This window comes from Melospiza melodia, chromosome 22 (assembly GCF_035770615.1).
Source record: "Melospiza melodia melodia isolate bMelMel2 chromosome 22, bMelMel2.pri, whole genome shotgun sequence".
Lineage (NCBI taxonomy): Eukaryota > Metazoa > Chordata > Aves > Passeriformes > Passerellidae > Melospiza > Melospiza melodia.
In genome coordinates, this window is record NC_086215.1 from 10,669,938 (window position 1) to 10,686,431 (window position 16,494).

The following is a 16,494-nucleotide window of genomic DNA, read 5'->3' on the forward strand; positions in this document are numbered from 1 at the left end:
TTCCCTCACAAGGCACACCACCCAGGCATGAAATATTGTCACGCTTTTCCCCCTGGATGAGTGATTCCAGCCAGGGGAAGCAAACCCAGCTCCTCCATAAATGATTCAAACAGTGCTGGCAGTGAGGAGAGGAGGGAGAGCACTGTCCCAGTGTTGCTGGGTGGGATTTGTGGGGTTTTTTCCCCTTGTTTTGGATCTGTATCCCTCAGAGCTCAGGTGAGCTCGTGGTGGGGGTGACGTTTCCATCCGGCTCACGTGTGGAGCCTGGGGATGATTCACCTCAATTCCAAGCCCCTTTTGTCACAATCTGCCCAGCCCCCAGCTTTTAGAGCTGTTTTTCCAAAGCTTCTCCAAGTGTTCTTTGGTACAGAACCAAACTCTCTCCCTGTGCGATGTGTTCATCCCTCTCTGTGAGTGTTGGGAGGGACAGAGCTGAGGAGTACCCCACAAATGCAAAAAATCAGTGCTTTTCTTTTGGGTTGCAGCATTTAAAACCTCAAACAGTCCAAGCCAGATTGAGAAATAACCCATTTGTTTATCTGCAATAGATGAGGGTCATTATAAACTGTTTATTTTTGATCTCACTTGCTTTATCAAAACACAAAGATCCCAAAACACCTCTGCCCGTGGTATCCCAAGGGAAACTGCAGGAAGGGACACCATGAAGGGGTTTCCCCTCTCTGGGAGGATGAGGAGGCTCAGAGAAGCTGTGGCTGCCCCTGGATCCCTGGAAGTGTCCAAGGCCAAGCTGGATGGGGCTTGGAACACCCTGAGACAGTGGGAGGTGTCTTGAAGGTCCCTTCCAGCCCAAACCATCCCATGATTGCATTATTTCAGTAAAGATGGCTCAGGAAAATGATAATTTAGGTGGCAATTGTGTCTTACACCTCCTGGCTTGTGTTTTCAGGGCATGAGGCTGGGTTAGGGTTTTGAGCCATCTGCAGCAAACCCAGATTTCAGCTGGACAGGTCAGGCCGAGCTCGTGCAGAGGACAAGCAGTGAGAACCAAGGGATGAACTGGATAGGAAATATAAATATTTCACATGAGCAGGGATGAAAACCAGGGAATAAACCCCCAAATCATTCCTGATCCAGGGATTGTTTGCCTTCAATGCTTATGGATCAGCAGCAGGGGTTTGTCCTAGGGCAGGACAGGAGATTCCTGGGCAGGGGTTGGGATATCTGACACTTCCCCAGCTGTTAAATAACTCCTGGAGGGGCTCAGGCCCAGCCAGCCCCAGTGCCTGCAGGGGAAAGGAGCTCACCCAGGCATGGAATGGCAAAGGCAGGAACTCTTCAGAGCAGGGCTGTGAAAAGCAGAGGCCGCTGCCTCTCGGGACAGATGGAGAGGAAAGGGAGACAGCAGGAAAAACCCACAGCTCCAGCCAAGCCATATGTCCAGCTACCCAGCCTCCTTCCCTTCGATATTAACACAATAACAGCGCCTTCTGAGGAGCTGAGAAAGCCTCCCAGGGCTGGGATTTCATCCTGGGCACACCAAGAAATGTCCCTGTGCATTTGGGAGCAGTGACAGCCAGCAGAGCCTGTCCCCATCACCCCAGCCCTGCAGGGAGCACTCACAGCAACCTGGCTCTCTCCACCTCCTTCTTCCCTCTTTTATTTCTCATTTAATAACTAAAAATATTCCTGTGAGTGCCTCCAAAGGCAGCCTGAGTCCGGGCTTTACCAGTTTCCACGGGAATCTCTCGGGAGCAGCCGGAGCCTCTGCAGAAAAAATATTTGGATGGGAACCTTATGTCCCCCAAGCTGGCGGGTGCCGGCACTGACACACATTTCCTTGTAGCTGCAAAGCTCTCTGGAGAAAGGCTGCAAAGTCCCTGCTGCCTTCTGCTGCCTCTCCCCCCTCTGCTCTTTAACAACTGGCTGGGATTTACACGGCTCATTAATGCAATGGCAGCGCTGCCACTGCCTTTCCCAAACCAGCCAGGAGCTCCACATTTGACCTGGGCCCTCTGCTCGCTGCAGATGCCCCAGAGGATTTGACAAACAGTGATTTGAAGTGATTGCATTGGATAAGGACATTACTCAGTGCAAACACAGCTGGATGCAAGCGTTTAGTATTTTTTAAAAAACCACGGCTTTGCAGTGCCTTTGAGGCAGTGAAAACAACAGTTTAGCTCCCTTGGTGGCCTCAGCTCTTCACTCTCCCCGAGGACAGGGAAGGGAACCAGGCCCAGCGTCAGACTGGAGAGGTTTTGGCAGGTTGGGATTCAGGACATCCCTCTGTCTGTCCTGGACTGCCCAAACCCCTGCCAGGGGCTCAGAGACCCTGGCACAGAGCCCAAGACCTCTGTGCCTTTGATTTAGCCCTTGGAAAAAACAATTACCAACTTTCTGTGAAGAATTACAAGCCACAAAAGTTTAAGCAGAATGATAGTGAATTTATCACGGGGTGAAAAATGGATTTTTTGGGTTTTTTAGGATGGGGGTTCATGGGGCAAGATGGAGGGATCTGGGCATGTCCAGCCTTTCTCCTTCCTCTTGGCCTCCATCTCCTGCTGTGATGTTGGCACTTTTAGATTGGTTTAGAGTAGAAGCTCACTGTCTAACATAGGTGATAGGTATTGGCTCTGAGGAAAAATTTCCCTCTGCAAAGTTCATTAAAGAGGCTCCCAAAAGCACCAGGAGAGGGACAGGGCCTTTGAGGACATAAACACCTCAGGTTCCACCTATTCAGGACTTTTCTTTGCCTTTTTCACCCCAAATGAGAGCTGGACCCCAACAATTTGAATCCCCAAAAGCCAGGACAGGTTTCTTTGCATCCTACAGCCCCTCCCACATTAATCCCTCTCACACCCCCTAAATCCTGTAGTCACCCACGCATCTCTTCCCATCTGGGCATCTCCCCGTTATTTCCACACAAAGCCCATCATTCCAGTTTGTTTTCCTGGCTCCCCAGGCTGCAGGAACCATCCCTGGCTGCTTTGGCAGGCAGGAGTTTCCTGGGGAAGCAAGGACAAGCAGCAGCCTTGCCTCTGTGCCAGCTCCACCCCCAGGAACCCTGGCACCATCCAGACTGCAGAGGGATTTTGAGGTTATTTCCTTAAAAAAAAAAAGAAAAAAAAAAAAAAAAAGAAAAAAACCCTCTTGGGATTGGATTGAACGGCCCAAGGGAAGGCTCCAGTCTCTGAGCACCCAAAGGTGCAGCCTGGTTGTGCTCACCAAGGGATTTTCAGACCAGGTTTGGGATGCCAAAAAGCTTCTCCGAGGAAGAGGAAAGAGAACACCTGCATGAGGAAATGAGATGGGGAGAGTGGAGCGGCTGACCCTGCTTCCCCTGGAGCTGTCAGCAATCCTGGAGGATGCTAACAGGAGGAGAAAAGCAGATCCTGGTGGGTCTCCACAGGCAGCAAGCTTGGGATTGTCCCCAGCAGCTTTTGGCTGGCTCTGAAAGGCAGCTCTGAAGCCACAGCAAAGGGCTGCAGACACTGGAACACTTCTCAAACAGCCCAGTGGATTATTAATTGCAATATTGGATCTTCCTCCCTTTCCAGCAGGTTCCCAGCAGCGGGCACGCAGCCAGCTTGGCTGTGGGTTTGTTTATTTTCCAGCTAATGGAGCAGCAGGAGCAGCTCCAGAGCAGGAAACTGGGAATATCAGGCAAGTCCAGTTCCCACAGATAATTTGTGACAGGCACCTGGTAGACAGTCGTTAGTGCTGTAATTAATCCAGCCCCGTGGCACAGGAGCGGCAAATCATGGAAAATCTCATCAGCAGGAAAGCCCCAAAAGCACGTTTGCCCCGTGGATTATCCCTGGCAGCTGGCTGGATGGGAAAGATGGAGAGAGGGCAGAACAAAACACACAAAAATTCAGCTGCAAAGCGAGGGCTGGAGGTGGCATCAGCGTCTGGTGTCCCTCAGTTCAGAGTGTGGCAGCCCAAATGGAGCCACCAGCATTTGTCACCAGCCCCGTCAAGCTGTGGGCAGCTCTGGAGCCTTGCTCATCCCTGCCTGGTGACACACAGGCTCCAGCTAAAGCAGGAGCTGCCAAAATCCCACCACTCACACCTGCAGCCCCTGCCATGAGCTCTGGGAGGAAAAACAACCAAAATATGGAGGGGAAAAAAAAAGGCAGACGGAAGTAGGCCAAAACTGAAATAAAAAGGATTTTAAAATGCACAGGTTTTGCCTTTTCCTGTAGTTTGGATGGGATTTCAGCAGGTGCCACCTTTGTGGGGTCTGCAGGGCAGACCTTGCCTTGCCCCAGCTCCTCCCTTTCATCTCCTCGCCTCCCTCTTATTTTTAAATATGCAAATACATCAGAGGAGCCTTTCAAATTGCTGACTGCAAATAGATCTGAAGGGCTTTTGAGAGCTTCTGAGAGGCTCCTGCCTTGCCCTAACCAAATAAACACCACAAATCCGCGGATGTCACCGTGGGTCTGTGCGAGTCCAGGCCTGGCTCTCAGCAGCTCCTTTGTCCTCCCTGCCCAGTTTGTGGGGAATTTTCTGGGGTGCAGGGGAGGGAGGTTCCCCCTTTTTATCCCTGTTCAGGATGGGATCAGCCCCGTTTTAGATGAGATTTTTGAGGAAGGAAGGTTGGGATGATGAGCGGAGGGAACGCGAGGCCTTAACTCGACAGCGCTGAGCGTGAGTCACGATTCTCCCAAAAAAAAATGGAACAAACAACAACTCCACGCCAGCTGGGAAGCACAGGGGCTCTGAAAATCTCTGATTGGCTCTGATTGAAGCATTCAACAGCACCAGGGCTGCTGGAAAATCCTGAATGAAGGAGCTGAGGTTTGGCTGAGCACGTCAAGCTGAGCCTTACCCAGCACTGTAGTGGGACAAATCCACAGCAGCAGAACTGGAGGAAACCCCCAAAGCCAAGTGATCCCTGTTATTCCTGGTATTTCATTTTTCTCTGCATTCACCAGCTCAGCCAGCTTTTGTTCATTTATCTCATCGCTGTTTCTCACTCTGCTTCAGATGCTGGAAAATCGAGGCTCAGGGGGAATTTGTGCCTTGGGAATCCCAGCCTTGCCCACCCCTCCTCTCCCTGCCTGAAATCCCTATTTATGGCGCTCTGTTTACCACTAGAAACCTTAAAAGTGCTAAATGCTTCCAAGGTTTCAGCTCAGATTTGATCCCCAGGGGACCTGTGATGTACAGTTAAATAAGGCTGCTTTATGGATGCTGCACCCTAAATCTAAAGGTCAAGGGTTTGGTGGCCATAAATATTCAAACCTCACAGGCTGGGTCTTTTCAACCTCCTTTTAAATATTTATGACAGTGCTTCCGTGGCTGCAGGAGAATGTTATAATAGTATTAAGAGGGAGAAAAAAAGCCCTTTCTCCGTCTAAAAGCTCAGCATGAGCCATTTTCATATATTATGCATCGCTAAGTGCTGTTTATGGCCGGCTTTGGCACCGCATCCCGGCAGAGTTCACGGAGCTGGGGCTGGGCAGGGCTCGGGGTGTTGGCACCAGCCTGGGGTGGGCACAGCTGAAAATGGGAAAATTTTCCTGGAAACGCCACAGAGCCACAGAAATCTCCGCTAAACTCTTGCCCCAGAGATCCGTGGGGTGAAGGTGCCACCCTAGCCAAGGACCAAGCTGCAGGTTGTGCCAGCTGGGGGGGTGCCCGCTGCCTCTTCTCCTCAGATTTTTGGCTGTGGAGCATCAGGGGAGCGCAGTCAGCATCAGCTGCAGGGATTCTGCAGGAATTCTGCTCCCAGCGTTGTTCCAGCCCAGCTGTGCCCTGCTGGCTCCTGGCACAGCTCGGCTGATGCCCTGGAACTCAGCTGGGAGGGGGCAGAGCCGGGGCTCAGTCACAGATCTGCCAGGAAAATTAACCCACAAACACCAGAGCTTTCTGTCCAAACAGGAGACAGAGGAGCCCTTTTGCTTTATTCCAATAAAGGGAGAGGCCACGGGGCATCCCCTGGGGTCTCTCCAATTTTTGGAGGATGCAGCCTCCTTTTTATCCCAACTTCCAGCTGCATTTCCCTTCTCTCTTTCCCATTTCTGAGGTTCTTGAGAGGTTCAGACTTCCCAGAACACCTGATACCAAAGATTTCCCTCTAATGTACAGCCCTCCCTTTTAATTTTTAATTCTAATGGAATTTAGGGTTTTTTTTCCTTCTCCATTGTTTCTTTCATCTTTCAATGTCTAATTTCATTTATCAGCAAACCTCAAGTTTACTTGTAAAAGCAGATATCTTTTCATCAATCAGTGGAATCCTTCCCATTGTTTCTTTTACCTCCCAGTGCTGGTTTTAGCTTTATTTTACCAGCAGACCCAGAGCTTGTTTGGAAAGATGAATTTGCTATTCCTCTCAGATCCCAGGGTTGGGATTCCCTGGGAGCAGCAGCAGCATCACTGGTGTCAGTGGAATAAACTGGGAATCAGAGCCACAGAGAGGTCAGCAAAGCTGAAATCCCCTCTAGACTTTAATCAGCTCCTAATTACAACCGAGATTTTGTCCTTGCAGAATTCAGCCCGATTTTTGGTGCTTCCTACCCTTATCTGGTTCATTTCCAGAGTGGTTTAGGGGAAAGTGCTGGGTCAGCTCAGTTTCCCCAGACTCATGAGCTTGTATTGTAAATTAATCTCCCACATGGAGTGATCTGGGGAGGGGGAAAAAAATCTCAATTTTTCCCCATTCCATTGAAACAGGCCATGGAGCTCTGAAATAAAAAAACCACAGGAGAATGATGGCCAAGCAAATGGACACCCAGCATCCATGGGCATGCATCCGGAGGGGGATGGCACAGGCTTCATTTCCTTGGGAAATCAGGTTTCAAATTAAGGCTAATCAGAGTTAAAAAACCCTGCAGCTCCCCCAGCCCAAACGGAGCTTGATGTACTCAGTGTTTTACATCCTCAACAGCAAGGCAGCATCTGCTCCATAAAATGAAATGTGTGTGTCACCATATGCAGGCAGCATAATGTGGGCTCAAATTAAATAAAAACATTTCGGGGTATATGGTCCAATGTGCAATCTGGGCCCTGGGAAAGGCTGAGATTGACTCCGGAGTTCTCAGCAGGTGGCTGAAAACTGAACCCAAACCAGGAAAAACTTGGGGTTTTATCAACAGGAGCTGCTCTCTGCACTTTCCTCCCTTTAAGCCTGTAGCACTCCAGGAACTTCAGGGATTATTGGTCATATTTTATTTCATTTTATTACTTTATTTTATATTTTATTTTATTTTACTTTATTTATTTTATTTTATTTTATTATTTTACTTTATTGTATTTTATTTTATTTTTTATTATTTTATTTTATTTTACTTTATTTTTGTTTTATTTTATTTTATATTTTATTTTATTTTGTTTTATTTTACTTTATTTTACTTTATTTTTTTATTTTATTTTACTTTATTGTATATTTTAATTTTTATTGTATTTTATTTTATATTTTACTTTACTTTATTTTTTTTTTTTTTTTTATTTTATTTTTTATCCGTGCCTTTTTGCACCTTTCCACTATTTGGAAAATCTCTGAGATTGGCAGAACCTTGAGTGGCAGCAAATCCAGCTTTCCACCCAAGAGCTGCCCTCCAGAAGCGCCATGGAAACTCAGCCCTCATCCTCTTACCTGAGCACCAAAAAACAAGAGCTAAACTCTGCTAAACCACTCGAGCCTCACCTTTCCCACCTCCTTTTCCCACTGAAATCCATCCCAGGCAAGGAAGGAGATGCTGGTTTAGAGGAGATCAGGCAGAGCTGCTCAGCCAAACCTCCCTGGTTTCTGATCCTCCTTGACCCCATTTGTTGGTACAAAAATGCGTGGATTCCCTCCAGGTGCCCAAAACCCCGGGAATTTGCTCCAGCAGCAGTTTGTTATGGTGCTGATGATCCTCCTATGGGTTCAGGGCTGCTGGGAAGCTGCAAAAACTCTTTAAACGCCACTAATGTGGAATTCATTTCCTTTCCGAGGTGCAAAAAACAACTTTAAAGCACCAGGCAGGGAGGGGATGTTTGCAGAGGAGCTGCTCAGACACTTCAGGTGTGCCTGGTGCCGGCTTTTATCTCCTTTGCTCAGCTCCTTGAATTATTTGGATCATGAAAGGCGCAGGAAAAGCGGCGTTCTGCTCTTCAGAAGCAGCAAAAACAAAATTTCCAGCTGTGAGGCTCGGACTGAAGCATTTGACGAGGGGGGGAAAAGCACAAGAGCAGCAGAAAGGAGAGGAAAACCAGCAGTGCAGAGGAACTGGTGTGGAACCAGCTGGGAACTCGGGATGTGCCCGGGAGGGGCTGGGAGGTCACTGGGACACAAGGGAGGAGCTGCTCGAGGTGCAGGACAGGGACAGGGGTGTGACAGGACAGGGACAGGGGTGTGACAATCCCTGCAGGTGCTTCTGGCTTCCAACAGAGAGGAAGGGGCTGCCTGCCATCCCCTGCCATCCCCTGCTGTCCCAAACCACCCCCTGATGTCCCCTGTCATTCCCTCATGTCCCCTGCCATCCCCTGATGTCCCCTGATGTCCCCTGCCATCCCCTGATGTCTCTTGCCCTTCCCTGCCATCCCCTGATGTCCCCTGTCATTCCCTCATGTCTCCTGCCCTTCCCTGCTATCCCCTGATGTCCACTGCTGTCCCTGCCCTTCCCAAATGTCCCCTGCCGTTCTCTGTCATTCCCTGATGTTCTCTGCCCTTCCCTGATGTCCTCTGTCCTCATGTCCCCTGTCCCCTGATGTCCTCATGTCCCCTGTCATTCTCTGTCATCCCCTGATGTTCTCTGCCATCCCCTGGTGTCCCCTGCCCTTCCCTGAAGTCCCCTGCCCTTCATTGCCATCCCCTGCTCTCCCCTACTGTCCCTGCCCTTCCCTGATGTCCCCTGCCCTTCCCTGATGTCCCCTGCCCTTCTCTTCCATACCTTGTTGTCCCCTGCCATTCTCTGATGCCCTCTGCCATTTCCTGATGTCCCAAACCATCCCCTGATGTCCCCTGCCATCCCCTGCTGTCCCCTGCCATCCCCTGCTGTCCATTTCTGTGTCCTGGCAGGCTCTGCAGAGCCAAGTCCTTCCCCTCCACCTCATCCCATCCATCAAGCAGAGGAAGCAGATGTGGTTTTGCCTCCTCTCCTCCATCTCACAGCCAGAATTTCACAGGAGGAACCCTCTGTTCTCCCTTCTGGAGGGGCAGGGATGCAGCTCTGGGCAGGCTCTGCTGCAGAGGGCACCGTGCCTTCAGCTGAGTTATTCCACAGCCTGAGGGGAAAAAAAAAAACAACCCAGGCCCTATTTCAACTCCAAACTGTGGACTCCTGCTTCGCTGGGGTTTTTTATTAGGAGATAAAAGAGCCTTCATGTACAGAAAGCTTCCCCAGCAGCCTCCTCCCAGCCCTCCCTTTTCCCAGAGCCTCTTTAGTCACACTCCATGGGCAGAGGTTCTCCAGACCTTGAACTCCTTCCAAATTTCGAGGAGGTGTTTTTCAAAGTCTGAGGAAGGCACTGCTGGAATCAAAAGCTCTGAGCTGTGTTCCCACTGGGTGATATTTTTTTCCCCTTTTTGCTTTGCTTGGTTTCTGTGATTTCTGTCCTGGGAGTGGAGCTCCCTGGGGCAGGGCTCCTCCCTGCAGGGCCTCCCCCTCTGGAGCTCCAGTGGGATAATGAGGCTGTTGATATTCATTCAGAAACAGTTCAAAAGAGGAATAAATTAAACCAATTGCAGGGCTGATGGTTCTGCCCAAGTGCAAGCCATGAAGGTCAATAAAACTGGATGTGTATAAACCCAAAGGAGGGGGGAAAAATGAGATTCCCCTTTGGTGCTTTGGGAAAAGTCCGTTTCAGAGCCTTGTCTGTGTAAAACGAGCTGGGATTTCATCTTTGAGGTCTGAACCACGCTGAAATCATCCTCCATTAACTTTCCAGGTGAAGTTGAGCTGGTTTGTTGAATGTTTTTGTGTGAAATGAGTTCTCGTTGCTGTGTTCTGCCTCTCTCCCATCTATTTCAAGCCTGGGCTGCACCAGGCCCGGTCTGCCTCTGCCTCGTGGCCAGGGTTGGTGAGGAGCAGCTCAGGTAGGTTCTGAAGGCACTTGAAACAGTGAAATACCCACAGAGCCACGTGGAACTCTCTCCTCCACCTCCTCCCTCTGAATTTGGGGATTTTTGTTGCCCTGCTGTGATCCCTGCCAGGGGGAAGGTGGTGCCTGTGGCAATCCAACACCTCCCGAGGTGCCAGGGGAGGAGGTGTTCAAACCCTGGAGCTCCACCGATGCTTTTGGCCTCCTTGTGCTGCTCTCCATGAAGTCAAGAGGAGTTTGATGCTTTTTATAAAAAGTCCTCAGCTTTTATGGGCTCTGAAGCACCGAGTTTAAAGTCAGGTGCTGAGGGAAGTGTCTCAGGAGGGATCTCTGTGGCACACTCAGGCATCCCAGCTGCTCCCTGGGCTGCATTTCCAAGCTCACTTTGAAAGGGATGGGATGATTCCCTGGCTGGAGCTGCCAAAACCCTGCTAGGAGGGCTACCACAACTTTCCCTTAAATATTTGATGATGCAAACACACAGAATTCAGAAAATTCACAAAATCAGCCACAAATTTCCTGGTTCCCGCTGAATTCTGTGATCCCAGAATTTGGAAAGCATCAACTCATCCCTGCACAGACCCCATGTCCTGCTCCATTCCCAAGGGCTCCAGATAAAGGAACCCTGGAGCAATCAGGGAGAAAATCCTCTGCTGGGGGCTCTGCTAATTGTGGGGATTTCTGTTGGGAAGGAATTTCTGTTGTGTGATTAAATAATCACCAGAAGATGATCTCTGGAGCAGGAGGGGTGATGCTTTTCACTCACAGCAACGCAGACTGAAATATTCCATAATATTTATGGGGTCCTGGAAGAAATTGGGGATTGGGAAGCACTCAGGGGGGTTTGAGAGAGAGAAATGAGGGGCAGAACCCTCCAGGAAGGGGTGGGCACCACCTGCAGCCTCTGGGGTACCACAGGTGAGGTTGGTGTGTGACAAAAGGATTCTCACATCCCCCTGCTGCCCCCAGATCCTGGACAGCTGAGCCGGGCAGGGGATGGAGCTGGGAGCCTCCCCAGGGGCTGGTTTGGGGTTTGGGGTTTGGGTTTGGGGGGATCAGATCCCTGGGCAACCCCCCTTGCCCCAAGGGATGCCTGGAGATCGGGGGCGCACAGGGAGGGGGCTCAGGGTGGGATTGAGGATGGGGTTAAGGATGGGAATTAAGGATGGGATCAAGAATGGGGTCAAGGATGGGGTTCAGGATGGGAATTAAGAATGGGGTTCAGGATGGGAATAAGGACAGGGTTTAGAATGGGAATTAAGAATGGGGTTCAGGATGAGATTAAGCATAGAGTTAAGGATGGAAATAAGGATGAGAATTAAGGATAGGGTTAAGGATGGGAATTAAGGATGCAGTTCAGGATGGGAATTAAGGAGGGGGTTCAGGATGGGATCAAGAATGGGGTTCAGGGTGGGATTAAGGTTGGGCTTCAGAATGGGAATTAAGGATGGAGTTCAGGGTGGGGCTTAAGGATTGGGTTCAGGATGGGAATTAAGGAAGGGAATTAAGTATGGGGTTAAGGATGAGGTTCAGGATGGGAAAGAAGGATGCAGTTCAGGATGGGAATTAACAATAGGGTTAAGGATGGGGATAAGGATTCTGTTCAGTGTGGGGTTAAGAATGGGGATAAGGATGCTGCTCAGGATGGGATTAAGGATGGGGTTCAGGGTGGAGTTCAGGATGGGGTTAAGGATGGAAATTAAGGATGAGGTTCAGGGTGAGAATTAAGAAGAGGGTTAAAGACGGCGATAAGGATGGAAATAAAGATGGGAATTAAAGATGGGGTTCAGAGTGGGAATTAAGGATGGGGTTCAGGATGAGATTAAGGATAGGGTTAAGGATGGGGATAAGGATGCTGTTCAGTATGGGAATTAAGGATGAGAATTAAGGATGCAGTTCAGGATGGGAATAAGGATGGGGTTAAGGATGGGAATTAAGGATGGCAGTAAGGATGGGGTTAAGGATGCAGTTCAGGATGGCAATAAGGATGGGGTTAAGGACGGTTTTAACCCCCTGCTCCCTGCGGGGTCCCCGCAGCCTCAGCCGTGCTCCCGCGCCTGCTTTTCCCCCTCTCCCTTTGCCGTGTTTAGTTAAATTTCCCCCGCCTCACTTGATGTCACATCCTGTTCCACAGCCATCCCCTGCTAGTAGCCAGCCCTACCAATTCCTTTCTTTTTCTTTTTTTTTTTTCTTTTTTTTTTTTTTTTTTAAATCCCTGTCCTCTCCCCATCACCCCCCTTTTCCAGGCAAACTTTTGGCAATAGCAGAGATAATCGCTGCGTGCTCCGCTGAATTTCTCCTCGCAAATGTCTTTGGAGCAGGGGAGCCATTAAAAAAAAAAAAAAAAAATTAAATAAATTACCAGACAGCCAGCACCGAGAGCAGAGGAGAGAAACTGGGATCCCAATAAATATGCAAAGTGAAGGCTCTGCTGAGCAGATTTCTGGCATCGCTTCCCGAGGGTGCTGAGAGCCACCCACAAAATCAGGCTGGTTTTTTAAATTATTATTTTTGCCGTTTGTCTTTTTTTTTTTTTTTTTTTAATAGCGTTCTGTTGTCTTTTTTTTTAATTTTTTTTTAAATTTTAATTAAAATATTAATAAGAATAAAGGAGTGAGGAGGCAGCGAGGCTCGGGGACGGCGCAGGGGAGGCTCGCCCGGAGGTGATCTGTATGCGAGCTGCCTAGAACGGGCTGCGAGAGATGCAACCGGCAAGCAAGCTGCTGACCCTCTGCTTCCTCATCCTGATGGGCACAGAACTCACCCAAGTAGGTCCAGCTCTTCCTTTCCCCCACTCCTCCTCCTCCTCTTCTCCCTTTCTCCCCAACGCCATTTTCTGCTAAACCTCGAGAGCAGCACAGGAACCTGCCGGGGGATGGATGCTGCACCTGCCCGGGGATGCTGCACCTGCCCAGCCACCCCTTCCCCGGGCATCACCTGTGCCCTGCCCCGCACCTGGGCACGGTTCTCGCTGCCCTGGGTGGGATTCGGGCCGTGGGACCCCTGTGGGAAGGGCAGCGCCTATGGAGGGTGTTGGTGTCACCTCACCTGGGGGATGCAGGACCCCTGTGTGGGGTGGAGCTGCTGGCCCAGGTGGCCTCAAGGGCCAGGTGGGAGTGCTGTCCCTCCCTGTCAGCCCCCCACCCCTCTGGGTTCTGGTGTGGGGGTAGCTGTGCTGCTTTTAGGTGACATTTAAATGTCCCTTGGTGTTGGCATCTGTGACAGCCGGGTGGGAGATGGGGGCAGTTTATTTATCCCCACTCTCTCCACTCCACCTGCTGGTTTTTTTGGGGTGTTTTTTTTTTGCCTGGATTTTCATGCTTTTCTGTGCTGTCCCAGCCTCTGGGCTGAGTGAGGCGTGGGGTTGTGGGGTGGAGGAAAGGAGGCACCCAAAATCCTTCTCTTGCAAGTGGAATTAAAACTCCATTTGACTTCTTGAGGCTGCCTGGGGAGAGGCAGGCAGGGCGATTGTCTTTTGTTGTTTTTTTTTTTTCACCAGTCACTGAGGAGATGAAGAAAAAAAAGTAATTGCAAGAGGATGCTCTAGATTGTGGGGTTAATTGTGGTGCTGCCTGGAAGCACAAAAAAAAAAAAAAAAAAAAGAAAGGAAAGAAAAAGCAGCTATAAATAGGAGGGGAATGGAGGCTTCTTAGTGTAGGAGCAATTAGCAGCTGGGCTCTCATCCTGGATGCTTTATGGAGATGATTTTCCCCTTTCTCCCAGTGACAAAGCTCTCCCTGCCACTGCCCTCCTGCTGAAGTTTGAGCCCCTGGAGCCTTTTTGCCTTTACACCCTGCCAGGACCCCCGGGAGGCTGTGAAGCCAAAAGGAGAGCCCAGATCTGCCCCAAATCCCGAGAAAAGCCCGGAATGCAGGCAGGGAAAGGGGGGGGAAAGCCGAGCAAGCCCAGGGGCTGTGGGGATGAGGAGGGGTGGGGAGGAAGGAGCAGAGCAGCCCATTGTGTGTGAGGATGCTGAGGGCGCGCATGCGCCGCGCTGGACAAAGAGCCAGGACCACCAGCACAGCAGATGCTGCCCAGCAGGGCACGGCTGGGGGTGCCCATGGGCACAGGGGGGTGGCAGGGATGCCACCTCAGTGTCCCTTCAGCTCCCACGGGGTCACAGCTCAGCCTGGGCAATGGGTGCTGCTGGCTCCTGGCTGGCCTGGGCAGCATCGAGCTGCTCTGGGGGATTTTCCAAGGGAAAAACAGGGAAAAACAGGGGAAAACCAAGGGGAAATCAAGGAAAACCAAGGGGGAATCGAGGAAAAACAAGGGAAAAAACAAGGGGGAGAACAGGGAAAAACTAGGGAAAAGCAAGGGAAAACAAAGGAAAAACAAAGGAAAAGCATAGGAAAGCCAAGGGAAAAACAAGGGAAAAATAAGGGAAAAACAAGGGAAAAATAGGGAAAAGCTAGAGAAAATCAAGGCAAAACAAAGGAAAAACAGAAGAAAAACCAAGGGAAAAACTTGCGAAAAATGAGGGAAAAATCAAGGAAAAACCAAGGGAAAATCAAGGAAAAACCAAGGAAAAACAAAGGAAAACCAAGGTTTCTGCCCTGCCTGGCTCTTTTCCCCTCTCCTTGCCTCCTCTGTGACTGCAGCACCTCAACTTTGGCAGCAACTTTCAGTCGTGGTGGGCACAGGGAGCCCAGCAGTTCGTGGGCAGAGAGCCCTGCCCTGCTGTGAGCCCTGAGCCCCTGCTAGAGCCTGGCTGGGGCTGCCCTCAGTGCCCACCTGGGCAGGTGCCCCGTGCCCGCTGCCTGGCCTGGCGCTGCTGAGCCCTGGTTCCCCTGGCACAGGGGCAGATGCCATCCCCAAACCCTCCTGCCAGCCCGGGCACTGCCCAGCTCCGTGCCAGGCTGGGTGTGCTGTGCCCTGCACAGAGCCTGGCCCATGGAGGGGCCGATTTCAGCTTTGCTGCTGGTGCAGGAGCTTCTGCTGTGCCCTCCTGTGCCCCGCTGCAGGGACAGGACAGGCCACAGGGCAGGAGGGGCTGGGCACAGAGATGGGCACAGAGATGGGCACAGAATGGGCACAGAGCTGGGGATGAGATGGGGATGAGATGGGCACTGAAATGGGCACTGAGCTGGGGATGAGCTGGGGATGAGATGGGCACTGAGCTGGGCACAGAGTGGGGACTGATTTGGGCAATGAGCTGGGCACTGAGCTGGGCACAGAGTGGGCATTGAGCTGGGCAATGAGCTGGGCACTGAGCTGGGGATAGAGCGAGCACTATGCTGGGCACTGTGCTGGGCATGAGCTGGACACTGAGCTGGGCACAGAGTGGGCACTGAGCTGGGCACAGAGTGGGCACAGAGCTGGGCACAGAGTGGGCACTGAGCTGGGCACAGAGTGGGCACAAAGTGGGCACCGAGCTGGGCACAGAGTGGGCACTGAGCTGGGCACAAAGTGGGCATCGAGCTGGGCACAGAGTGGGCACTGAGCTGGGCACTGACATGGGCACTGACCTGGGCACAGAGTGGGCACCGAGCTGGCTCCTAAAGGCGCAGGAGGGGCCAGCCTGGCCTGTCTCTGTCATCCCTGGCTCTCTCTGCAAGGGCTGTGAGCTGCAGCACCCTGGGGTGCCCCCCCGGCTGGCAGGGGGTGCAGGGGGCACAGGGGTGATGCCAGGCTGGGGCTGCACCCCTGCCCTGCTCAGGTCTCTCACACCCGGCTGGGCTGGGGTGCCCTGAGTGGGACAAGGGGGGAGCTGCCCCCGAGCCCCCCCAGGTGTTTGTGCTGTGCCCCCATCCCTGGCACGGCTGAGGGTGCCCTGCCCGAGGCTCTGGCATTTCCTCTCTCTGTGCCCGGCCTGGCCTCTCCCCACGGGTCAGCCCCACCCTGCAATGCCCCATTTCGGTTTGGGGGTGCTGGCATGGGGGGCAGAGGAGCTCTGGGCACTCTGGGTGGGCACTGAGCCCTGGGCAGGGCCCTGCTGGGCAAAGCCTGTCCTTGTCCTCCCCTTGGGGACACCAGGGCACCTCTGGTGCCCAATTTCTGCTCTGAAGGACCTGCCAGGAGGGCAGAGCTTGGGGCTGGGCTGCCAGCTGCTGTCTGTCTGTCCGTCCCACCTGTCCTTTTGTCCTTTTGCTGGGATATTGCACTGAAAACCTCCTGGAATTCCTCAAAGTTCCCTCAGGAGCTGCACGGTGCTCCCACATCCACAGCCCCAGTAATTCTGGGAGCAACACCTTCCTGATAGGAAACATTGATAGGGCTTCTGCAAAAGGAAAAAAAAACCCCTAAAAATATTAATTATATTCCCATTTCTTCGTATTCTTCATGTACCTATTTATTCATTGCATACATTATATAATTAATTATATTATATACCCATTTATTCTTTATATTCCTTTATTCATTATATTCCCATTTCTTCATATTCTTCATTTACCTATTTATTCATTATATACATTATATAATTAATTATATTATATTATTTTTATTAATATTAATATAATTATTAATTATATTATATTAATATTTATTAATTATATTCATTCA

General features: G+C 51.0%; 1 protein-coding gene across 1 annotated transcript in view; it reads left to right on the top strand.

The window, feature by feature from the left end:
* Positions 1–12,203: 12,203 nt before the first annotated feature.
* OLFM1 (olfactomedin 1) overlaps positions 12,204–16,494 on the top strand; it is a 34,686-nt gene continuing 30,395 nt past the window's right edge. Inside the window, exon 1 of the mRNA XM_063174786.1 lies at positions 12,204–12,758. Within this exon, the coding sequence (XP_063030856.1) occupies positions 12,693–12,758 (66 nt within the window). The 5' untranslated portion in view covers positions 12,204–12,692. The remainder of the gene's footprint in view (positions 12,759–16,494) is intronic.